Source organism: Thunnus maccoyii, chromosome 15 (genome assembly GCF_910596095.1).
Source record: "Thunnus maccoyii chromosome 15, fThuMac1.1, whole genome shotgun sequence".
Classification (NCBI taxonomy): domain Eukaryota; kingdom Metazoa; phylum Chordata; class Actinopteri; order Scombriformes; family Scombridae; genus Thunnus; species Thunnus maccoyii.
The window spans coordinates 16,550,606-16,576,646 of NC_056547.1; the positions used below are offsets into that span (position 1 = coordinate 16,550,606).

Consider the following 26,041-nt stretch of genomic DNA (forward strand, 5'->3'; position numbering starts at 1 on the left):
GATGACGTTACAAATCTCTGAGCCAGGTTCAACATTTTTGGACAAACCTGCATTTTCTGCCGCCAAAGCAGTGGTCTCATTGAAATGAATGAGGGGGCTGAACGCAGCCTAAAAAGAAGTTTTATGGCGTGTTTAGACAGAACACAAAGTGAATTTTCACCTCACATCATTTGTGAGAGTTTGACTTCTGGACTGTTTGTGTTTTATCACCCCAAACAGCCAAAATACCAACTGTACATTAGCTGTAGCATCAATTTGCGCTGCATCGAGCAAATTGGCATCTACTTGAACCTCTTCATTGACGTTATATGCAATTGCACTGCCTCTAAATTCACTTTCCATTCTGTCTGAACACAGTTAGGAATGTTGGCATTTATCCACCCTACATCTGAAACCGATTAGCCAATTGATCAATTAGTTAAGACAAAACTGATTGGCAACTATTCAAGCAAGGGTTTTGGACTGCTGGTCAGACAAAACAAGACACTCAAAGATATCGTCTTGGGCACATGGAAATTGGGTTGGACATATTTCAATATTTTTTTTACATTTTTAGACCAAACAATCACTTTATTTGAAAGACAATTGGCAGATTTTTCAATAATCGAAATAATCTTAGCTGCAGCCTTAGTCCACCCTCAAGCAAATCTGAACTTTCTCTAGCTGTTCTATAGCTGACCTCTAGATCCTCTATATGAAGGGATTTGTTGGCAAAATAAGGATTTGATTTGTATCGTATTTTACATTGTTACAATTTGTTTTTCTGTTACTTTGTGATTGAAAAACAAAACTTGACAGAATGAACGATTTTAAACATGCACTGAATTGCCCTTTTAGTTTAAATGCCAACCTGCTGCCACTAGCACCGTGATCTAGACAAAATCTTATTATGCTAGTTGAAACTGTGATTCAGTGACCTCAGCGGATCCTTGCCTCTGGGCACTCGATCCCTGCAACATCATTATCTTACAGCTATACGTGGAGGTTTCACTGTCTATTTTCAGCGTGTTCCCAAAGTACCCATGTGAGTCATGTTGCATTCCACATCTCCAGCTTAAAAAAGGTTGAAATTTGACAGGCTGCTGCTGCTAAATATAGACGTGGTGATAAAAGATGTCTTAACTGTAGAAGAGGCTGATTAGATAACTCTGCCACAGGATGGTCTGAATTTGCTTCCTGGAATTTCTTACTTGTACAACTTGATTTCTAAATGGCAAACAGGGCTTTTAAAGCTAAATCAGATCTGTGATCAACTCCTGCTTGCACCACATTAACTGCTTCAAAACATCTGCAGTCTGATCAATTGCATTTTTAGAAAAGTCTTAGTTCAGGTAGAAAATATGCACAAAGTACACATCGCACATGACAGAAAGTGACGAGTCATGTTGTCTGACACCTGATCGAAGAGGGAAAACATGAAACAGTAACTATTGAGGTCTGTTTGCAGTTGAGCGGTGATGGATAGGTTAGAGGAATCAAGACATGTTAGCACAGGATCTGAATGCTGCTCATCCTCATCGTACACGGCAAGCATCACCGCTGTGTGCAGCATTGCACAATGTTCACTGCACTCCAGTTAACCTTTCTATCAACATGTTTTGGGGTTAAAGGACCATTTATTTGAACCTGATGTATGTGGCAATTGTGACTCTATGTCTCCTGCTGACTTTGCTGTCTGCAGCTCCGTTTATTGGGATTCAGATTTAGTTGGGCGAACAAGGCCTCGCATGTAATGACAGTTATTGGGGCAATCTCTGTCAGCCTCCTACTGCTTTAGAAATAAACATGATTTTTTACAGTTCAAAAGTTTGTTTGGGAGTCTGAACTAAAGTAAACACAGGAACTAGCCACCTGTAGCAGCATTATGCAGTTATGGCTAACTGCGTAAGGAACTACATCTGGGGCAGTTTGCATGTCAGTTTGTTTATGTCTGAGGCTGTGGATAGCTCAGCATCTGTTCATGCCAGAGAAGTAGCAACTTAGTAGATTCAATAAAATGGTTCATGCTTGCAAGATCCACACAGTTTTAATGGACTACCGCTGGACGATGGAGACTTGCATACTGTAATTCCTCACACAGTTAAGTGTTGTAATCAAATTTTTCCAGCTGGCCTCGCTCTTTTTATCCAGTTGATGCTGTGGAGATAAACCAGTCTCCAGGACAACAATATATAAACACTGTAAACACTTTAAATACATGTGTAGTAGTTACACAGCTGGGGTAACTCTCATCCATGGATGCTTCTAGATTTTCTAGTCTGGCAGCAACAGGTCCATCTACAGAAAAAGGTTTTCTCTTTACTCTTCAGGGGAACGGTGACTGCAGGGACAGCAGCAGTTTCTCTGAGGTAACCGTTACTGTACGTTGACTTTCTTGATGGCCTCCATTCTTAGTTTTTCTTCTTTCAGTTGTTTTATCTCTTCTCTGTGTACGGTTGGACAGTCAAAGTGAATTGACTCAGAATTGTCTTCATAATAGTCCACGGAATAATCCGTCATTGCACTTAGTTTTTTTTAGTTTCCTTACAGTCCAACCGCGGTGAAAGTCAGCCTCATACATGTAAACAAACCTCCGTGTGCAGATGATTATGTGGGTGGTTCGGTTAGCCGGCAAACTGTTCATAAGATGCTTTTTGTTGTATCCATGATGCATTACCAATTCTTCACTGGTTGTCAGCTTTGAAACATGTCCTATAATGCATTTGTATGTCTGTGTCTCCTGCAGGAGTGTCATCACGCGTCCCAGAGATCATGGCGGCAGGTACCCACTCCCCTGGGGGGCCCAACGGCATAATCCGGAGTCAGTCCTTCGCCGGCTTCAGCACGCTACAGGAAAGACGCTCACGGTAAGCAGAGGTCTTCAGTTCTGTTAATCGATGATCAACTGATGTTACTTATCTCGGAGATTACAATTGAGGTCAGGGGGTGAATGAAGGAGTTTATCATACCCTTAGAAATGGTATTGATGTGGAGATGAATGTCTATTCACAACATGTTAATGATCACTACTAATACTTTACTAAAATGTCAGTTAATGAGGGTCGTCAGAGGAATAGTTAATCAAACACTTAAAGAATTTAATTTAGACTTAAATGTACTTAAAGTCCCCTTTTTAGCATTAATAAGCAGTATATAAACATTTAATACATAATTTAAAGCACAGTTGTAAGCAGATATAAGCAAATGTGAGCAAATAAATAGTGGGACTTAAAGTAAAATGTTATCAAGACAGCAGATAGCTTGTCTTCATTGTGGATCGCTTCAGTTTATTAACTTCAATGTGTTAAAATGACTCATTCTTGATGCATTTAGAATAATTTTGGTTTTCTTCCTCAGAGAATATTTTAGACACTGCCAGCTCGCTCCTGTTGTTGTTGTTGTTGTTGTTGTTGTTATTTAGTGATACAGTTGTCAAGCAGTTTGATTCAGGAGTTAGATTTTTTTCTGCTGTTTTGCCTATTATGTGTTGAATCTGAAGATCAGATGCTCTTTTCATGTAATCCGTTGACCTGTAAGGGTAAGAAAAGTAAGACAAAGTCCTCTTTCTTTGAGTAGGTCTCTAACTCTAAGTTTTACGTAAGTGGTGACTTGTTCTGGTAAAATGAATGAAGTCGGGGTTGTGCCATCGGGTGATGTGTGATCCTCTGATTTAAAAGCAGTAATTTTACTGGCATTCAGAAGTCTAATTTACTGCCTGAAGTCGTCTGTGAAATACATCCCGGTGAGTAAATGTAAAATTGTGTAGGATGGATGTGGTTTGGCAGCTGTAACGCAGGTGGTAGAGCCGTTAATAAAAGGATTGGGGGTTTGATTCCTGACTCCTACTGTCCACACAGGGAGGTGTCCTTAAGCAAGAAACTGAGCTCCAAATTGCTCCCAATGTGTGTGCATATGTGGGAAAAATATACGCCGCTTTAGACAAAAGTAACATAGTGTCGATGGAAAAGAGAATATAGAACAAAAATTGATCTGCAACAATTTTAAAACAAGCTGCAGCAACTCTCTTCTATGAAATTATTGTTAATATTCTTAATACTTTGTACATTTAGAAGCATGCATGTTTAGCTGTGCAATGCTTTGATAAAAATGTCCCTTTAAGAAACCACTGCTTAGATTCAAACTTCAGTCACACAAAAGAGAAGGAATTCAAGACTCAATCATTTGGAGCCAGTCGTCATAATGTTAAAAAAATCTTCAGCGAGTCTGAGGATCCTGTACGGGAATTCATAAGGGGTGATCATCACTTAATGACATTACCGGATGACTCAGTTTCCTGGTAATTGTGTCATTCATATCTAGAAGTTGGTCTGGAAGAGTTAGCAATCGATAAAGTTTCTGAGCAATGACTGTTTCATCCTCCCTCTCAGAAGCCGCTTACTCCATCATCAGAAGACAAAGCCCTCTCACATTCACATCCCAGAGATATCTCTCACGATCTTAGATTCTTGGTTGTCGGGCGCCTGTGTCTGGGTGTATTTCAGCAGAGCAGGTCCTGCTGAGAGAACTGATTTTGAAGAGACTGTTCCCCTCTTTTCTCTCTGTTCAGACAGCGGATTGGGTAATTGGCTGGAATGACTCGGGTGTGTGGGCGAGTGACAGCGAATGATAAGTTACTATTCTGATAATGAGCGAGGTGGAAAGCTACAGAGAGATGGCTTCTGAGGCCACTGGAGTGTGTTAGAATGATTGTGTGTGTGTTTCCGTGTGCATTTATGCATGCATGCATATTGCAGGCTTTGCAGACACTCACACAAAAGCAGAGTTTTTGTGCATGTGTGCTAAATCAGAAGTGAGTATGGAATTGTGTTAGTATGCATATATATGTGTCTCCCTGCCAAGAGACCTTCCTGCACTACAGCTTGCATGACCCCAAGGCTACGTAGCGCTCTCATTCAGCGGTGCCCTACATTTGTGGCAGCTTAGCCGGAGTTGTGCTGCGTTCGCTGGCACGCAGCAAGACGTGGTGTGTTCCAACTTGTCGGGCGCTGGAATTGGTTGTCGCCGTTATCCCTGAGATGACTCTGGGATCGTTTCATTAAGTCTAGGGGAATGTCATTTGTCAGCTAAATCTGTAATGGTTTTAAAAGCTGAAATGTGCATGAGCGGGTTAGATGAGTGTGACCTAAAATGGAATGATGTGACTGGAGGAAGTCTTGATGTGGCTCTGCTGTATAGAAAAATTAGCTTTTTTCCTTGTTTGAACACAGAAACTAAGGCTTAGAAATAGCACTGAAACAATTCATTGACAACAATTTTGACAAAAAATGAATTATTGAAGTCATTTATTAAGCAGAAATGCCAAATATTTCTGATTTTAGCTTCTTAAATGTGAGAATGAACCACTTTTGTGTATTTTTCTTATTTTTTATTATTGTAAATTGAATTACTGTGTTTTGAATTGTTGGTTAGTCAAAAAAAAGCAACAAAAAGATTTCACCTTAGGCTCAGAGAATTTTTTTTTCCCTATTTTCAGACTTTTAGACCAATAAATTAATCTAATTTAGAAAAAACAAACAAACAGATTAATCAGTGAAGGAAATAACCTCTAGTTGCATCCCATAATGATAAATAATCAGTGTGTAGGTACATCAGGCTTTCCCTCTGCATTTGTTTGCACATTTGTAGAGCTGCAACAATTAATCGATTAGTTAATTGACATCTATTTTGATAACCGATTCATCATTAAGGTCATTTTTCAAGCAAAGATAACAAACATTGATGGTCCCTGGTTCTCAAAAGTGAGAATTTGCTGCTTTTCCTTTTCCTTACATTATAGTAAATTTAATATGTTTGAGTATTGAAGTGTTGGCCGGATAAAACAAGACAAGCCTGGGGCTCATTTTTCACAGTTCTCTGATGTTTTATAGTCCAAACAGTTGATCCTAAAAAATGATCAAAAGATTAATGGACAGTGAAAATAATCATTAATACATTTATGATACAAAATAAAGGAGCTCCCGTCTCTGCTGTCTATTCAAATACATCAACTAATGAACTCTCTTTGACTTTTCATGTGTTGGCTTCCCTCCCTTGAATCAGTCATAATGTTGGTCAACTGCTGGAGGACTGTAGGGAAGAGGGTGAAGAACACATGAATGTCATTGATTGCCGAGAGTGTGATGGCCTCAATGTGTGTGTGTGTGTGTGTAAGTTCACTCCAGCATAAGATAAATGGCAGCCACACACAGGTCAAACACAGAAAGTTGGGGGTGGGAAGCACATGTTTGCATGTGTTCACACATATGTGTGTAAACTTGTGATTCAGCACACCTCTGTGATTGATGAAGAGGTTCACTACTGTCAGTTTGTGTGACTGACAGTCCTGCATTTTTGTCTAATGGTATTTGAATAATATGTAGGCCAAAAGAGTCAGTCCTGTATGGCTGAGTTATTTTGGTGTGAACAGACTCGACGAGCCGTCTCCATCTGACAAATGAGATGAATTCATGCTCAGGCTGGCCCAAGGGCCTGTTCAGGATGCTTTGAAATAATACAGAAATCTAATGTAACGCTTTGTTATTATAAGCAGCCTGCAGGCCTGATTCTCTGAAACACTGGAAATCCTGTGATAAATATGCAATATAAGACGTAATATTGTGTCTGTGTGAGTAACTCTGAACTATGAGCACCTTTTGGTCCTCAGTAGACGTTTAAGTGAAAATGGTCCTTTTTCCTGCTTTTGTTGTATAAAGTCCATTTTAAAGTCATTACACAGCAGACAGAAAGAAAATTCTTGCACCCTTGGGAAAAAGCAAGCTCTTGGTGGACTCACCAATATGTGTGTGTGTGTGTGTGTGTGTGTGTGTGTGTGTGTAGGTGTAACTCTTTCATGGGGAACACGGCGGTGCAGAAGAAGCCTCAGTCCAAGCCCAAGAAGCCCCACCTGTCGGGTCACAAGGGAGGCAGCAGCTCCAGAGAGCCGCAGCCTAAAAGATTGGAGGAGGTTTACACTGCACTCAAACAAGGCCTGGAGTGAGTAACACTTACACTGATGTACACCTACACTGTGTACACACACTTCACTCCGTCAAGTATAAAAATATTTTCCTCTGCGATATATAAACTCGCTGAACGTTGCAGAGTAACTTCTTTTCTTTTTAAGTGAGTGAGACGTGTGTGTACAGTTTCAGTACATAAATGTTAGTGACTTGTTCTTATCTTTAATTTGTCTATATTTCCACCCTGTTTGGGGTTGTGGACACATATATTTATATGAATCCACAAATATTTATATGCTAATGTGTTTATATTGCTGTCAAATACTGTTATACAGTATATACATTCATATTATTTATATTATACATAATCTAGAGTATGTTTGCATTCCTGCCTGCTATTGCTTTTGCCACAGCAATGTTCTAATTTCTCTCACATCGGTCATTAAAGTTGCGTCTTATCCACATGTTTTTTTTTTTTTTTTTTTTTTTCCTGTAGTGAGTATCTAGAAGTTCATCAAACAGAACTGGACAAACTCATGTCTCTGATGAAGGACATGAAGAGGAACTCTCGCCTGGTGAGAAACTACTATTTACATTCCAGCTACAGTTTATGCTGCATTCACGTCCGACAGATAGGATGGTAGAAACAATTTCCATGTGAGGGTTTAAAAAATACTGTGCATTGTCAATATAAAAATATATCCACTAAATTGGGTTTAATTACCTTGAATGATGGATTTCTGCTGAGGTTTGGTTTGGTTTTTAGGTACTTCATTATTATTAAACGCCTAAGTCAGATCTATGTTGGAGCTTTCAGGAAAATCCTATTTCCCAGTCATAATTACAACTTGGATGTTGAATTGAATGCTGTTTAGAAGTCAGAAACTAATTAATGTCCGATATGACGCTCTCATCTCAAGAGCCACAGAAAGTGTTAGCTTGCTTTTGTCTCCAAGAGCTCAAAGTGTGAATGTACAAATGCAAACAATTCATAACATAATAATTCATCCCATCATGTATATAGTTTATTTCTCATGAATATCTGTGTATGGAAGCAGTAAGAGCAAAAGTTTTGGCAGCCAGTATCACTTTTCAGATCTCGGCTCTGTTTTATTGTTATTTAGATTACATCATGATTATATCACGTACAACAATAATATTTCAGTCTCACACACATACTGTACACTCATGGGATTCTTTTTTTTTGATGCCAGACAACTGCAGTCTGCTTTGCTTAAACACACCCAACTATGCTGTACTCCTGTAGTAACTGTATGAATGTGTGTGTGTGTGTGTGTGTTTTTCTCTCCAGGGAGTTCTGTACGATCTTGACAAGGTGAGTTGATGGAGGGGTGGGTCCACTGTAACAACCGCTCCAAGTTTGGTGCGCGTTTACGGGAATCTTTTGATGTAGGAAAGAGTTGAAGGGGAGGAAGGAAAAAAAAAAAATACAGGATTTGAAGAATAATGCAGGTAGAGAAATGATGAAAGAGGGAGACAGTGGGTGAATCGAGAGGAAGAGAGGCAGCTTGAGAGGGACTAACTGTGAGAGGCTGCAAAGAAGGAATGAAGCACGTCCATATCATGAAAAGCATATTTGCATATAAGAAACACATATGATATAATTGGACATTCTGCCAATCTAATGACATACATTTAACAATCCCAAATGTCACTTTTTTTTGTCATGTAAGCTCCATCTTGCAAACTGTACCTCATTATATCCTGTAGTATGGACATAATTATTGATTATTGATTATGTTTATAGCTATCAACTATGTGTAGCCATGTTCTCATGAGCTCCGGTTAATTGTTGTGCCTGTCTGTCTGCAGCAAATCAAAACCATTGAGAGATACATGAGACGTCTGGAGTTTCACATGAGCAAGGTAAGAACTTTTTTTTGTCAATGTCAATACTGGATAAATTGTGTGAGCGTTTTGTTCTGAGTCTTCATCATCTCATCATCTTTTCTGCATGTTTGTACTGCACCTTGAAAAAGCAGTCACTAATTGCTGTTGAAGCTTTCAATACTTCTCAATAATTCTTCTTTCCCTTTAGCTTCTTTACATCTCTGACATCCACACAGTCACTCAGAAGCCACAATGCTGCCACATATTCCTCCCTCTTTCATTTTGGGAAATACGCTTATTTGTTTTCTTGCTGAGAGTTAGCTGAGAAAATTGCTCCCACATTCATGCCTAACCAGCAGACGGTTAGCTTAGCTTAGTTTAGCACAAAGACTGGAACAGAGGCTAACAGTGAGCCTGGCTCTGTCCAAAGCTAACAAAATCCACCTACCAGCACCACTAAAGCTCACTAATTAACAGTTGATATCTCGTTTGTTTCATCTATACAAAATCCAAAGAAAAAAAAAAAAAGAGGTTTCCCAAAATGTGAAACTATTCATTTAAAGGGGACATATCATGCCTCTTGGGATTTTTGTTATTTTTATAGTTATGATGTCATAACAAGTGTATGTAAAAATGCTCCCTGAAAATCAAAAGCCCAGGTTTCAGTTTGCAATGTTACCTCTACTTCCTCCTCATGATGACATCAGATTGTTTGCACACAAATGTCCGTTCTGTGATCTTTGTTGCTAAGCATATTTTGCAATATTTCCTGTTTCCATTTCGAGTAAAGAACAAAAAAGAGAAGTGAAATCCTGCTACTGTTTGTTTATGTAGTGTCCCGAGCTGCCAGAGGGCTGCCGATGGGCAGCTTCCTGAAGCTGGCCAATCAGAACAGAGTGTGCTCATCAGGAGGGGTCTTAAGGAGACAGGAGCTACAACAGCCTGTTTGAGACAGAGGCTGAACTGAGGGACTGCATAAAGAGACAGTATAAGATAAATAAGGGTTTTTTAAAACTGTAAATATATGCCAATAGAGCCCCAGAATATAAATATAGACCTGGAAATTTGATCATTCTGACAAAATAGGGGTGATAATTTGCCTTTTCGGGTCTTTAGAAGTTTCTGGTTTCATGTTGAGTTATTCAGTAAGGTTGCAGTTTTACGCTACGCTCCACTGACTTGTTTTAAGTTGGTTTGACAGGATTTTTGCAGCCAGATTTTTTCCAGCTCGTTTCTGGTTCATGTGTTGACATATTAGGAACGGTTCCAACTGTTTGATGATTTAGGCAAAAACTTCCCTACCAAGGTTGCCAGGTAGGGTAACTTTTTTTTCCTCCTCCATCCTCCTTTGTAGTCTCCTCCCAGGTGGCCAGGTGGGGACATTAATCCCCCCTGCATGGTTGCGAGGTTCTGTGACTTCTCTTCCACGTCCCCTTTTGTAGTCCTGTAATGGTCTCCCTCGCTGTGCATCAAATCAGACGTGACAGCAGGCAATCAGAACACACACGCCCAAACAACAGCGCCGTTCCAAAGGTAACCATGGTTACCCGGAGACGGAGCCTTTGAAGTCCTGAGGAGCTCAGAGGAGCCATCTACTGGGTGACGTTAACCCTTTATGTTCCTATACACCCAGACGGACAATAAAATCTCACCTTCAGACGTCCACACATGTACGTAACAATACGACAGAAGACAAGCAGACAGATTTGCGCCTGAGAAGTGTTTCTGAAGGGTTGAAGACGACAGTGAATCTAGGTCAGGCCATAGTGGGGAGCCATTGACATAGTCCTTAAACACAAGAAGATGAGAAGAAATGGAGAAAAAAATGTCTGATGAGAGACATTTGGTTTTTTGAGGAACTCAGGGAATGTATCTGCATTCGTGCTCCACTTTGACTTTAATAACAAAAAAACCCCCAAAAAACACAGGCAGATTCTGTCCTCTGAGTTTAAAACAAACACACACTCAAAGCCTTTCTCCTTAACATCCACCATCATTCTGAAGCAGACAAGCCTCTTGTCCTCTGTTCTTCCCAGCTCTGTATAAAAATAGATTTGAACACACTTGTAAATATTTGAAACAGTGAGGGAGTGACTGATTTATCTAGTCAGGCAGGTAAAAAAAAAGCCACAAAAGTAAAAGCAAAGAGAAAGTTAAATCTAGCTCTCTCTCTCTCTCTCTGTGGTCTTTCGTTACAAATATAGACCAGTGCCCTTTTTAATAAATCCTCTTCTTTTCATTGAATTGACTTTGTGTAGTCTGTTGGCTGGAGATCAAATAGTTTCAATAAATTCTAAAGGCTTTGTGTTAAAAACTTGACTCAGTAATTCTTTGTCATTATTTGAATCTGTTGGTTTTATAAACTAGTTTTTCCATCAGAGTTTCTGCATCAAACAGTATTATTTGACTGCAGGAAGTAGGCATGTTGTGTAGTAAATGTTCTGGCTTTTTTCTACAGAGGAAAATGAAAATGTTCTCTGAAAATGTTGCATGCAACATTACAACAACGAATTATCATTGTGCAGATTTTATAGGAACTGTGAAAGTTTGGAATAACTTTTGTAATTTATGATTTGAATTTTAGGCAAATTGCAATCATGAATAAAACTCATGTCAGTGCCATCAATGCCAAGTTAACTATCAGCCCTGGAAGCCCTCTGCCTGCCTCGTAAACTATTGACTTTACACACACATGTACACACACACATACACACAGACACACTAGACAGGTCCATTTCCAAACCTCAGCATCAGCAGATAGCTATCGAGTGAGATCAATTGAGTGTTCAGCTAAGAGAATCAGCCAACCACAAAAGCATTGAGGTCAGGGAATTAAAACACACGCACACAAAGAACTGGCCTCATCCTCATATAAAGATATAGAGAGTGGTGAAGTTACAGTATAACTGATGCCTGAACTGGTGCTGCTGTGATGATCTGTCTGTTAATGAGACTCTGACAGAGTTTTGTGTGTTTATCCAATTATCAATTCCCACACAGCTGTCAGGTCTATCAATTACCTTCAGACAGACTAGAGGTGAGGTTCCCAACATCTGGGCTGCAGACTGGCACCAAGCCTTGGAACATTTGGCTTTGGGTTGTGAGGAAACTATATTATTAGCCAAAAAAATCTGAATAATTATTACATAATTTTACAATCTATCATAGGCTGTTTTTGTGGTAATTACCTTGAATTTGGGGCAATCTGTGCTACATTTTCCCCTCATCTCTCTTCACAGCCCCGACAACAATATACAGATTTTTATTTATTTATTTTTTTAATTAGAGGTTATCAATATGTGAGGTAACCAGTCTGTCATCACCCACTTTCAGCTTTCAGCAGCACATGAAATCTGTGAGGACACTATCTGAGTGTTGCTGAACTGTCAGTCTGAATTTCCTCTTATTTAGTCAGTGAACACAATGAAATACATCATGTGAAGTTAAGTTTCAGTGTCAGCTGTGTTTTGTTAAACCACACCTGAACCAAAACTTTCACTATTTGTAAACAATAAGAAGTAACCTATTAAAAAGGTTTATCTATGAATTAGAAAAGACAGTTGTATTTGAGAGGTGTGTGTGTGTTTAGGTAGGGAAGGATAAAACATTTAATAGGCAGGTGTTGCTTATAGACCTACGGAGAGGAGGAGAAAGATGACAAAGGAGTCATCATCACCTTTTATATTTTTGCTATTGGTACCAACAGCTGGAGAGTGTGTGTGTGTTTGTGTGTGTGCTTTTTCAGACACAAAAGTTGCTGCGTCAGTGGAGGGATACAGGAAATAGGCTGAAGTCTGACCTATGAATGGATTGTAAAAAGAAAAGTAGATTTTATTTGCCAACTTTTTCTGACAAAATAACACAGGACACCCGGAGTACCTGATATGAAAATGAATGTTAGATGAGTATTTTGTCATTCAGTTGAGTATGTCAGCATCATACACATGCATACATCATATATGTGAACAAAAACATACAGTATGAATTAAACTGAAAAGAAAGCAGGACGATAAAAACACCTCACAGTTAATTAATCTGTAACTCTGAGAGGATGTTTAGTGTTTCAGCAGCTGCGAGCTACAGTAAGTGTGCACTTGTTTGTCGGCGCTTGTGCTCAGGCGCAGGCGTGGCTCTTTGTGCAGGACAGCTGCCGTGAGGGACGACTTAACAATCGTCTATCAGCGAGTTGTTAGTGAGCGAGTGTGTGTGTTTGTGACTCACATCAGCCGGGTCTTTTGTTCCTGTTCGTGCTGCTGGCTGCCTGCAGATGTCTGAGCAGTAATTGGCACACATGGAGGAAGCAGGTGGCACAATACAACCCCTATGATGTCCTGCATGGGATAGGGTCCATGGTGTGTGTAAGTGGCTGTATATATATATATATATATATACATATATATGTGTGTGTGTGTGTGTTGGCCTCTAGTATCAGCAGGGCATCATTAAAGAGATGAGTGACAGAGATTGAAGGTGAGATGTGTGGCTGCCAGGCGCCTCCTCTTCCCCTGAGAGAGAGGGAGTGTGTGTGTGTCTGTGTGTGTTAACCGTGTACTAAATTCAATACAAAATGAATGTAAGTACTTTGCATGTGATTATTTTTTTCTTGCCTTCCACTCCTCCCTTGAATTTTAACACTAACACACACACATACACAGACACTCTAAGTTCCCCAGAGAGGGTCGTGTGTGTTTGATGCTGTTTGATGTGGCCCGCCTGTTTTAATCTCCTTATAATCACTTGCCCCCGGGCAGAAAGTGTGTGTGTGGATGTGTGTGTGTGTGCACCATTATCCTCCGATGGCCATATCTTAAGAGGATTCCTGCCATATCCTAAAGATTCTCCGCTTGTATTCAACATTCCCCGCTATTAAACTCAGATATACAGGAGAGACAATCCTTTAAAACTCCCAGATAATCAAAAAAAACACCACATTTACCTCTGACTGCACCAAACAAACATCATTAGTTCATATTTTTTTAAAGGATTATCTTCAGCTGGACTTGAAAATACAAAAAACAGCAACAGCGAATGTAAAAGAGATATTTCATCCTCATAAATGTGAACACTGTATTATCCTCACCCGGGGCATAATTGATTCCCCAATAAAGATTTTCCCATAATCCCTCACTAGGGCTCTGAGCCGAGCAGGTTTTGTCATCCCACTGAGCTGTAATTAATACAGGGACTCTGAGTCCAATAGAGGATGTAATTTAGAATACATTTACATTTAATATCTCTTTAACATCTGGTAAGAGTTAATTAAAAAAGGTTCAGGTGTTTTTTTGTTATGGGATGAATTTTAAACAAGGATTGATTTTTGTGTTGAAATAGCCCTTTAAATGAGCACACTGGTGTCACATTTTATGTCCTCGGCGGCTTTTAAAAGGGGACTTCACACATTGGTTTACTTGTTTTATAATCACTCGCCCCCTGACATAAAGTGTGTGTGCAAAGAAGCATATTAGCTGCTCAATATGTGTGTATGTGTGTATTTTAATACACATTTTATGTATATGCCTGTGTTGCAGTTTCTGTATTTTCTTTGTTTGTGTTTTCCTGTTTCTTCTTTTACTGGGGGTGAAATGAGCCCGAGGCACCGCAATATGCTGATGGCTGACCTTCAGAAGGACATTTCCTTGAAGGCAGCAAGGGGCTATTGTAATTGGGGGCGAAAAATTAGCTTAATTAATTGATAATGATATGATTAGTGATGGCTTGAGCAGAATGATGGCTATTCATCAGCCCCAGTTTGTGAAGGCCTGTTTTTGTTACCAAAAAGCACAATTTTCTCCAAATGAATTGAACTCATTGTAGTCACCTACTCATTCAGGAGTACAATAACATAGTATTGCTCGACTTACTCAGTGCAAAAGTTCACTTCTTTCGACACAGTTTAAGTTCCTCTTCTTTACCAGTGAAAATTCAAAAATATCCATAGCTCATGTTTTCCTTGGTTACGTTGTAAACAAACTTGTTTTAAAGCTGTCGATTGTTGGCTCTGGACCAGCTCCATAGCAGGCAGAGAGCTGAGAATAACAGTCGTGGTTGGAGGGTGTTATATAGCTGGCTCAGTTCAGCTGCTGCAGCCGCACCATATACACCACATACCACAGACAGACAGACGGGGCTGGGTCCCAGTCGGGGGTTGGGGAGTGCTGAAGTGGGCTGGTTGTCTTTTTGTATGTATGTAAGCCAAGATAAGTCATTATAACTTTACAGACATTACCCATCCTGAACAGAAAAAACCCCACTGCAAACCACAGCAGCATTTCACTTTTTATCATACATTAAACCTTCATGTGAGTGTGCCCATCCACCACAGCAAAAACATTACACTCTCTCCATTATACATCTGCAGTCACAAGCATGCCGGCGGTGTGCGCTTCAGACATAAAGACACACAAACAAACACTCAGAGAAGCTGCTAGGACAGCACGAGCCAGAATGGCCCATTTTCTCCCACTTCTCCCTAATGAGTGCCATAAAAAGCGAAGCATCAATATTTCAGCGCTCTTGTCAGGCAAGCTGCAATATTTCCCTTTGATGAGTCTCACCAGAGGTGTTTTGTTTTGCCCGGATGTCACTCCGATCATATGTGAACTCAGGAAGACAGAAAATTAGACGGACAGGACGCTTAAAATCTGGATTGTTAGTTGATTGGGTTTTGTGAGAGAAATGACTCAGCAGAAGTGCATTTTTGTCTCTGTTTCTCAAGGACACTTACTTTGATTCCGTAGAGTATAATTTTAACTCTGTTTTGTTTGATCCTGCCGATTTTGACACTTTTGACATGAACATAGTGATTCATCCTCACGCTTTTTAAAAAAAAGCTATAGTACGCTTTGTTAGATGAAAAGATGATAAAAACAAACACGAACACACTAACAAAAGAAAGTGTCAGATTTTAACACCTTTTTAACTCTGATGCTCTTTAAACAGAAGTCTTCTGCCATGGAGTTACCTTTTTATTCATTTTCATATAAACATGGCTATATATTTTTTATTGCACTTTTCTGAACATAGTTCCAAATAACAGAGTGAAATGATAAAATAAAGAGTTTTCCAGTGTTGATGATTGGAAAGTGAATACATATGTAATAGTCTTGACCCCAACTATTTCAGTATTGTATTAAAAACGCTGCAAAATGCTTGTGATGTAACCATTACTTCCCGATTTTTGGCGTTCCCATGACAATAATCTGTGTGGGTCATTGCAAAAGGTTTTGACTTTAACTACCATGTTGCCCAGTTACCTTATTGTTCTGACATGGAAGCATGTTTCATCCCCTACATTTGGAGATTGGATCAAGGAGGCACTGAAGTTGGAGAAAATAACACTCTATGAAAGCTTTGAACACAATCTGGAAGCCTTAAAATCCTTGAAACAGGTGCCTGACACATCCAACACGTCTTATTCTGATCATTTCACATCACATTCCAGCTCACAGTAAGAAAAGCAGGATATCGATGGAGTCGTTCCCTCTCCCCCTGTGGGTTTGGATGAGATCAGGCTGGCGCTGCAATCTGAAGTCGGGGCAGACGTCTCCAAATGAGCTCTAAACGCCGTCTGTTGTTCCCCCGCTTTGGGAGTGTCCCACTGGGGTCTCAGACTGGGACGGCGTAGCGTCTGCCACTGGAGGCTACAGTCATACTGACACATACCAGCTGTATCTGTTCACTCTGGCAGTTTAGGAGTCTCTGCTACTTATCTGTTCATCTCTATCTTGTCTCTTTTGATGTCTTTCTCTCTGTCTATGAATAATTTTTGCTTTGATACTACTCTAATTTCTTTTCCTATCACCTCTTTTGTTGTTTTTACCTTGTCAGCCTCTTCCTCTTTTCTCCTCTCTGGAATCTAAAAATGTACTCTCAGTCACATTTAAACCTTCTTTTTATATATTTTGTCAGTGTTTCATTGTCAACAAAACCTATTTTTAGCTGTTGTTCAAAACCCAACATCAGTGCTGAGTTACTGTTCAAACCTAAAGCCATGTCAGGCACCCTTGAATGAATCCCAGTGAGATGTGAACACATCTAGAATAATTTAGATGGCAGTTTGAAGTTTTTGGGGGAGTTTGCGTCCTGCCCAGGGATGTTTTGATGTAATGTATGGAGGGTTTCAAACTTCAAAGACTCGCTTCATTTGATTAGTGCAGAAGTTTCCCCTCGTGTGTGTGTGTGTGTGTGTGTTTGTGCATTAATTAATGTGAAACTTTGCATGTGTGTGAATGCATGCTTGTCCTTCTGGTGCACTTACTAAAGATGGGGGGGCCTCTCTGTGTTTGTGTGTGTTCAGGTGGACGAGCTCTATGAGGCGTTCTGCATCCAGAGCCGTCTGAGGGAAGGTGCCAGCCGGATGAAGCAGGCTTTCTCCTCATCTCCCTCCACTAAAGGCACTAAGGAGAGCATCGCAGAGGTCAACCGCCGGTACAAAGAATACACTGAGGTACTGACATAGAGCATCAACAACAACATAAAGTACATTTACTCAAGTAGTGTACTTTATACTACTTTATACTTCCATTCCACTACGTTTCAGAGGAAAATAATGTACTTTTTAACTGCACTACATTTATTTGTAAGTATGTAAAGTAATGGTTGTTGACTAATATGGTCTGTATGGCTAATGATATAGTGAAGACGCTGGCTTTAGTGTAGTTAATAGATATTATTGTGAAAACATGAAGCACCTGAAATACAATTGGAACAAAAACATTTCAAGATGTTAAATGACACATTTGCAGATATAAACACATGTAAACAATATGCCATAAAGAGTTGAACCCACCTGACAACACCCACAATATACTCAACTGTAAACATGAACACGTAAAGCCAAATACTTACATAATGACCTTTAAATCCCAGTAACACACACACACACACACACACACACACACACACACACACACACCTGTCATCATCTGTCCTCATCTGTCCTCAGGGCTTAGACCAGCCATCCTGCCTCCTCTGCTGTTTAGTGTTGACTGGCATTGTCAAAATCTCCAGAGATAACATGATTGCTATTGTTGTTCTTGTCTTGTGTGACAAAGGGCTTTTATGCAATCTGTCTTATCTTCTTCCTTTTGTCTTTCACAGAACATGAGCACGTTTGAGAGCGAACTGGAGAACCTGCTCGGGGAGTTTCATATCAAAATGAAAGGTGAGATAAGAATTCTTCTAAGAAAACCCATCCACATATTGATACATTCCTCTGAAATGGAAGGCGTTACTTCTTTTATTGTTTTGAATGTTTTGTTGATGTGTTGACAGCTTATTATTCAGAGCATGTCCACACTGTCCTATTACAAGTAATATGTCAATCAAAAGCCAAAAGTCATGATTACTGTAGCGGAAAACTGAACCACTGTGTTGTCACCCTGGATTAGAAAGTCAGCTAAGGTTGCAGAACTTGTGGTTATCCACATCATGTCAGTTTCCTGTTTCTTCTGCCTGTTCTGTGTGAATAAAAAAAAAAGCTCCAAAGATCCATTTCTTCTCTCTGACAGGTTTGGCCGGCTTTGCCAGGCTCTGTCCTGGAGACCAATATGAGGCAAGTTCATTGTCCTACCTTTAACACTCACACTGACATCTCATCATCATGTGAGAGGTTTCTCAACAGAGTTTTGTTTCGATGTAAACATTTTGCAAGCGACTTGTTAATTTCTTTCCATTTGCTCACAGAAGTTTCCGAAAATGATCTTACAAATGCAAATTGCAGAAATGAGACAGCAAACAAACAAACAAACAAACAAACGGAAAATTCCCCAGAAAAGAAAAAATTGGGCCAAAAAAAAAACGATGGAAAAAAAATAAGAAAGGGAAAAACAAACAAGTAAAAAGTGAGTAAGTAATAAGAGAGGATGGATCAATAAGAAAGCTGCATTATAACACAACATTTATGTTCATTTCATGGGCATAAGATATTATTTCTGATCAGTGGGTGTCCTTGTTTTATGTTTTTGTCTGCAGCTTTAGTTTGTAGGTAATTCTTTTACCATTTTCCTTTTAATCTGCTCATCCATTCTCTTGTGGAACGTGGATCCTTGCTGAGGCAATGTCCAGTTATACATGTCTGTTGCTTTAACCAAAAGAATATTTAAGTATGAGTATATTTATATTTATGAATATGTCTATGATCTCGGGGGATTACTCCCAGTACTGTTTTTTTAGGATTCATCTGCAGGGATATCTCCAGAATGTTATTTATAAAAATTAAAAACTTTGTTCCAAAAGTTCATCAGTTTGGGACACGACCAAAGAACGTGTATACAGATGTTCAACATTTTGGACAATTACATTTGTCACTTTAAGGTTTCCATCTCCATTATTGAAACAATTTGCTATTGTACTAACTCGCAGCTATCAAAGCTTTGTTCTTTCTCTGGATTATGACTCATTTCTTTCTTTTCTGTCTGCTGCCTTCTCATTTGTTGCCTTTAGATCTTCATGCGGTACGGTCGCCAGAGGTGGAAGTTAAAGGGGAGGATTGAAGTTAACTCCAGACAGACTTGGGATGGAGACGAGATGGTCTTCATGCCTCTCATCACTGACCTTATCAACATCAAGGTACTGATAACTAGTTAACTTAGTGCCTGAGATAGCAGTAAATAAAGAAAGTGAAAGTTGAAAAGCAGACGTACAACACAATATGCAGGTTTGTTTTTCCATGCACGTTATCCAGGACTGATAGGCTTATCAGGTCCAACCGATGAGTGGATTCTGCACAAGTCTCTGTTTGACTTCTTATCTGCAGTCGAATGTGATAGTTTACACAAAATCACGGCTGGTGCAACGAAACACTTTATCAACAATCATCTGACTTGTGAAGAACTTGACTATCATTTCCCAAACACAAGTAGTAAATAAATAAATCCTGTTTTTGGCCCAATCAGGTGACAGAGCTGAAGGGCTTGGCCACTCACATGCTGGTGGGCAGCGTGATCTGCGAGACCAAGGAGCTGTTCACTGCCATGCCTCAGGTGGTGGCTGTGGACGTCAATGACCTGGGAACTATTAAACTCAACCTGGAGGTCACGTGGTAGTAAGTATCCTTTAATACATACAACAAGCACCATTTTTTATGTTGTTCAAGCATTTTTTTTGGTTAGACTGTAGATTTTTATGTAGGAAACTGTACTGTCTTCAGCAGAATAATAACAATAAAGCCAGCCAAAATATTCAAGCAGTAAAAAGCTGTTTTATTATTGCATAATTTGTATGGTAGATTGTTTTACTGATACAGATACTGTAGATTCATTCAATTGCACATCATGCTCACGCCAGTAAAGTTTCAATAACATTTCAGTGAGGTTTTATAAAAGGGACAAATATTACTTCATGTTCCAGTCTGATATATTTAAAAGACTTTCAATGCTTTGATGGTGTCGCTGCTGGGTCGCAGGGTTGTGAGGAACAGTCTATAACTATTTTGATCCCTGCACAGTAAATATCTCCATCACTGGTTGTATGTTTTGTTGCCAATGAATGCCTTTAATAGCTGTTACATGACTTATGGTTTCCTGCCATCTGGTGGGGAAACATGGTCATTACAAGTTATGTCAAGCAACTCAGGTCTGTCCTGCAATGACCCCGAATTAAAGAAATCCCTTACACAGCAAATAAACAGAGATGATTGATCTGCTGTCTCCTCTAGCCCCTTCGATGTCGAGGACCTGACTCTGTCATCTGGCAACGTGAGCAAAGCCACAGCACTCCAGAGACGAGTATCAGTCTACAGCCAGGGCACGCCGGAGACCCCCACCTTCCAGGACACCTCCTTCTTTGTGAGTCCAACACACAAGCCTCCTTTCACTTGATAGATGTGGTGGGAGACAGTAGCTTTTATCTCATTCTGCTGCTGTTTCTTCCCCAAATCAATGTAAATAGACATCTTAGCTACAGTAGAGGAAACTGAACTGTATATTTTGCAGACCTGTAACTGAGAGAATTGAGCTGACTCCATAGTCTCTGCACACTAATTTGACTTTTGCCTGCACCCTGCTATATGGACATTTTAATTATGGCCCCAAATCTTGCAGTTTTCTTAGTTAATGCATGTAATGTATGTGAGTAACGCTAGTGCTAATAAACTAACCCTCACCCATTTCCCCGCTATCCCCCCCCTTGCATTTCTGCATTAAAACCCCTTACCCACACTCTGTCCCACTTTACACGTTTATCCCTCCTTCTTGTATCTCACTCACCTGCCTTCACTCGAATTACCCAACACCTTGTCCTATTTGCCTGCGTGCATTTGTGTAAAGAAGTGGCGGCCATATCCTGTGGAGCGCCAGCGCCTGTCCTTCCTGCACATGCTCCGAGACACCCTGCTAGAGAAGCTAAGGCGCAGTCGCTCGTTTGGCGACCTGGCCTCACTCCGGCCAAGGCCCAAATCCAGTCTGGAGGTCTATGTGAGTGTGTTGTGGCCCCTCAGCCCTCCTAACCGGACTCTTGTGTGCCCCCTTCCTCACTGACATGGTGGGGATTTTACTCTCCTGCTGCTGTGGACACATTTGGGCTTGTTCAGTCCCTTTCTGTTGTTGTGGCTGCAAAATGCCATGTGTGGCTATGTGCATGTTTATTTGCATGACATGCTTTAAGCTGTCTGTGTTGTTGTTATCTGTTTCTGTTCAGATTTAATTTACTGTCTTGGTTGAGAAGAACTGGTCATAATACTTTAGAGAAAACAGTGGAGTTGGAGTAGATCTTTTAAATAAGTTGCCATTACTTTCTTCACTTGAGAGAGCTTTCTCTTGTACTTTTTTGTCTTACATGCACTCATTTCAAACTACATCTCCGGATTAATCTCCCATACTTTTCTGCCACACATGTTTACTCCCCTGTCTTCCCTTTCAGTCCACTTTACCAGATGATGTCTTTGAAAATGGCGGCTGCGGTGTGGCTGAGTGCAAGCGTCTCTCTTTCACCTTCTCCGACACCTCTGGCTCCACGCCCAGCCCCAGCCCTGCACCAAGCTCCCACTCCACAGGCCAGTCCAACCCTGAGATCACCGTCACTCCGCCAGAAATAGACCCGTCACCTTCACAAATCCTCCCAACAAGAGGTGACTCCATCGCAGAGGAGCATTTAGAGGAGGAAGAGGAGGAGGAGTACGAAGAAGATGGGGAGACGGGTAGTAGAGGGAGCAGGGCTAGCGGGACCAGCGCCAGCCTCGCCAGTGACGAAGCGGAGGTGGCAGAGGATTCAGAGTGGGAGCGCACAGAGTCCCAGCGAAACTCAGGTTCCAACTGTGGCTCGGCTGCTCCGTCGTTGTGTTCTGACGGCCACCTGTCTACAGTGGCCCCAGAGGATGTTTTCTTGGACCACACCGACGAACTGAAACCTGTGGAGCTGGACACAGAGGAGGGAGGCAGCCTGACGAGGCAGCTTGTGAAGAGGCTGACTTCTTCAGACATTGTGCCACTGAGTGGAAGCTCCATGGAGGGTGGAGGAAGCCTGAGCTGGGCAGGAGAGGGAAGCAGGGCCTTCTTGGAGAGCAGCCTGGAGGAGGCCATCCACAGTCTGCTGATGAGGCTGGAGTCACTGACTCACCGCTGCAGAGAGCTGCAGGACCTGGAGCAGGAAGTGATGCGCCTGGAGGACCTACTGAAGGTGACCTACTTACTGCACTGAATGAACAAAGAAGTATTTTATATTGAGTAGTTTCAGGGAGTGACACTTTTTAAATAAACTCGACCTTTTACTGTGTTCCTCATCCAAATTGTTAACTAGTTACAGTACATACTCATTAAATCCTCCTCCTTGCCACATACTATGTACCTATATTTTTTATTTTTACTGTACTCTGATAAAGTAATACAGAAGGTAGATGATCACATAGAAATACTCACCAAGAGTTTACCCCTGATTCAGATGTCAAAAGATAAAGCAAGAACGAGACATGGATTAGATATCATGGCAAGAACTGTGGCAGGTTTACTTTGATCATGTGTGTTAACCCAATTTTTAAGGGTTAACACACTTTTACCTCCTCCTGTCTGTAGTGTCGTCTCCCGGGTCACAGGAGCCGGTCATCCAGCCTCAGTCTGACAGTGGAGAGCGCCCTGGAGAGCTTTGACTTCCTCAACACCTCTGACTTTGACGATGAGGATACAGGAGACGATAACACTGTCCTCAGCATTCCCCCACAGAGGTCTCCGCTTTTTGATGCAGACGGAGAGAGGATCGGGTAAGTGGAGGACAGAGGGAGGAGGACAATGACGCCGAGTACATTTTCCGTTGTATCATGGCCTTCTAATTTATAAATGTATGCATGGTACATTTTAAGAATGAAAATTAAAGTTTGTTGTTAAGGTATCACATATGAAAAAGCACAGTAAGACACAACAGCAGTATAGTTTTGCTTTCTTGTGCTAAATGTAAAATCAGCTACTTGAAGGTTTGGACAGAAAATCTGCATCATCTTGCATCAGGGCAGCAGAGTAGTTTGTCATTCTGTGTTTCTGCTGCCACTCGGTGGTGACTCTGGTTATGTGCCTCTCAGTGGCCAGCATCCAGAGGCCAGAGGACACCTGAGCGAGGCCTTAACAGAGGACACCGGGGTGGGCAACAGCGTGGCGGGAAGCCCCCTGCCGCTCACCACCGGAAACGAGAACCTGGACGTGGCTATCGTCATCCACCTGCAGTACTGTAATCACCTCATACAGGTAGAGCTCCTTTTGATAACTGTTACAAAATGATTTATGTCAGTCACAAACCCAAAGCCACAAACCCAAATTTGACTTCTGTGTATCAGACATCTAATTTGCTTTTGTTTCTTTGTGTAATGGCAGTTGTTGAGCGGGGTGGGTGTGTGGCAGCGTCGCAGTCTGCTCCTCAAACTGTCAGGTCAGACTCAGCTGTTAGAAGAGCTAGCAGAGATCAGCGTTGACAGACTCGGAGCAATTACATCTGCTGCTGATGGTGCGTACCAACAAGTGAAAACCTTTGTTTCATTGGTGTCTTATGTGTTTTACCAAACAACATTTTATCTGCATACACAAAGGACTTTCTGGTTTGAGTTTTTTTAGCGTCTGACTTTCTTTTTTGTGGTTGTTGTTTTTTTTCAGTTCTCCCGGGACTCGCAGAGCGCCCTGAGTTGATGACTCTGTGGTCAGAGTGCAGTGGGTCTGCAGGGCTTTTCCACACCACACTGGACAGAGTGTTTAAACACATGAACCAGCGCTACACAGCAGTGCTGCAGGAGAGAAACCCACACAGTGCTGACACAGGTTGGCTCACATTTATTTTGTTCCTGCAAACAAGCCAAAGGTTACACTTCTACACATTCAGTATTAGTCTATGGGTGCTTGTTTACACTTTTTTCTTTGTCCCTCTCTAGTGATCAGTACAGTCGTGGGCGAGATGGTGGACAGGAGCGACCTGGTAGCTTCACACAATCCTCTGGCCTCTGCGCTCTCCCAGGACGTCCTGACCGTGTTTCAGTTCTACGGCTACATCTTACAACATGAAGTACAAGACATGGAGACACACCTGCTGCACCTGGACAGGGAGGGTGAGCGGGATTCACCCTTTAATAACTTAATACCCCAATGTTTAAGTGAGGATATATATTTTTTTCATGCACAACAAAGATCAAGCTGGATTTGATATTTGTACTGTACTGTGCATAAGTTCTGACTGATCAGCAGGACTGTTTGCAGATAATACGAGCAGCTGGAACTGTGTTGGTGTAAACTCTCCTACATGTTATACTGTATACAAACATGAGCAATTGCGCAAGCTAACAAACGTTTTGATGGTGATAACAGAGAACATGTGTTTGAATGAAAGTGCTGAGTGTGGGAATATGGTCCACATTGCTTATAGTTGCATTACAACATGTGTTTAATAAAGAATAATAATAATCATGGATTGGAGAGGAAGTTATACAATATACAGTAGTTGAGGCTAATCATTTTTGTTTTTTACTGATTATTTTTTACAGAAAAGAGCAAAAAATCAATTTCCACCACAAATTCATGTCCCCATGCATCCAGAGGTTTTCAGCTCCAAGAAGTCTCTAATCACCAGTCAGTCACTGTAAACAAGGTCACCTTGCATTGTTGACAGCTCAGAAAATCCTTCTATGATTAGAGAGATAGATAGGTAGGTAGCAGAAAAGACTCCTCTGCATGGTTTAAACTTGGACATGTGTGTTTGTGTCTCATCTTCAGAGGTGTTTGCAGAGGGCTTGTGCAGTGGGGATTATTCTCGGTGTCTAGCAGAGCTGGAGGAGGTGCCCCTGTCATCCCTGTGGCCTAAAAACAGCACCCTGAGGGCTCTGGCCTCCCTACTCACTGCAGAGGATCCTCAGGTCAACAAGGCAGCAGCTGACTACCTCTCCTCTGCAGCATCACACAGCCACTTCAAGACCAGGGTGAGTAGTGTCAAAGAAAGGAGAGTTAAGAGAAAAGGAGAAAAGAGGTAGAGAAACACCATCTCAGATACTCCTGACAGATGCCACAAGCCACATTTGAATGTTTGTGTGTGTACAGGCAGTGGAGTGCTACACCCAGGCGCTGTCAGAGGCCGGAGTTCAGAGCCAAAGGGCAGCGTGTTCAGCTCTCAGCTGTCTGCAGGTCAGTGGCCTTTTGCATCATGTGACACTAAGAATGTGGTACTGATTTTAGGTCTCTGTTTGTGTTTTTTCAGGCTAAATGTCTTTCTAAGCAATACTGTTTAAAGAAGTGGTTTGTAATTTTTCCAAGTCTGTCTTAACGAAATACCCACTAGCTTTATTGTGAAATATGCAGGACAAAGCCGCAGCCCTATTTCAATGCAAAAATACATTCTAAAGTTCACCCGAAGCTAATGTGGGCGTTCAACAGTCTAAGATACACAAATCCAGCCTGTTTCCCTTGACAGTGTTTCTCTGCCAAGCTGCAGCTGAGGGATACTTCCTCATAGCTGCATGTAGATTAGGTTTGTTCCCAGGACACAACATCAGCAATAAACTCACACTGCCAGCACAAAAATACCAACTCGATTTGGCTAATGGGACCACTGGAGCTTCATATTAACCACAGCTGAACTTTAAAATGTGTTTTTTCACAGAACGAGGGACTGTGGATTTTGTCCCTCAGTGTAGTCGTTTTAGGAAGCTTCACAGTCGGTGTGGATAGGAGGGGTCATTACAGTGATCAGAAATTACTGAGAAGTAGTGAGTGGAGCATGAAGAATTTTATAAATTCAGCTAAACTGTTTAACATGTTATTGCCATGTTATGAGACTGAAAGAAACACTGATTC

General features: G+C 41.1%; 1 protein-coding gene across 3 annotated transcripts in view; it reads left to right on the forward strand.

The window, feature by feature from the left end:
* The window catches only part of ripor2 (RHO family interacting cell polarization regulator 2), a 65,108-nt gene that overhangs the window by 34,453 nt on the left and 4,614 nt on the right, over nt 1–26,041 (forward strand). For all 3 annotated transcript variants that reach the window (XM_042434574.1, XM_042434576.1, XM_042434575.1), the window contains exons 2-20: nt 2,726–2,846; nt 6,817–6,972; nt 7,435–7,513; nt 8,251–8,274; nt 8,772–8,825; nt 17,086–17,235; nt 17,889–17,952; nt 18,299–18,342; nt 19,233–19,358; nt 19,685–19,833; nt 20,446–20,575; nt 21,648–22,403; nt 22,796–22,980; nt 23,296–23,458; nt 23,585–23,714; nt 23,861–24,022; nt 24,133–24,306; nt 24,968–25,170; nt 25,289–25,372. In XM_042434574.1, coding sequence (XP_042290508.1) covers nt 2,726–2,846; nt 6,817–6,972; nt 7,435–7,513; nt 8,251–8,274; nt 8,772–8,825; nt 17,086–17,235; nt 17,889–17,952; nt 18,299–18,342; nt 19,233–19,358; nt 19,685–19,833; nt 20,446–20,575; nt 21,648–22,403; nt 22,796–22,980; nt 23,296–23,458; nt 23,585–23,714; nt 23,861–24,022; nt 24,133–24,306; nt 24,968–25,170; nt 25,289–25,372 — 2,954 coding nt within the window. The remainder of the gene's footprint in view (nt 1–2,725; nt 2,847–6,816; nt 6,973–7,434; nt 7,514–8,250; nt 8,275–8,771; nt 8,826–17,085; nt 17,236–17,888; nt 17,953–18,298; nt 18,343–19,232; nt 19,359–19,684; nt 19,834–20,445; nt 20,576–21,647; nt 22,404–22,795; nt 22,981–23,295; nt 23,459–23,584; nt 23,715–23,860; nt 24,023–24,132; nt 24,307–24,967; nt 25,171–25,288; nt 25,373–26,041) is intronic.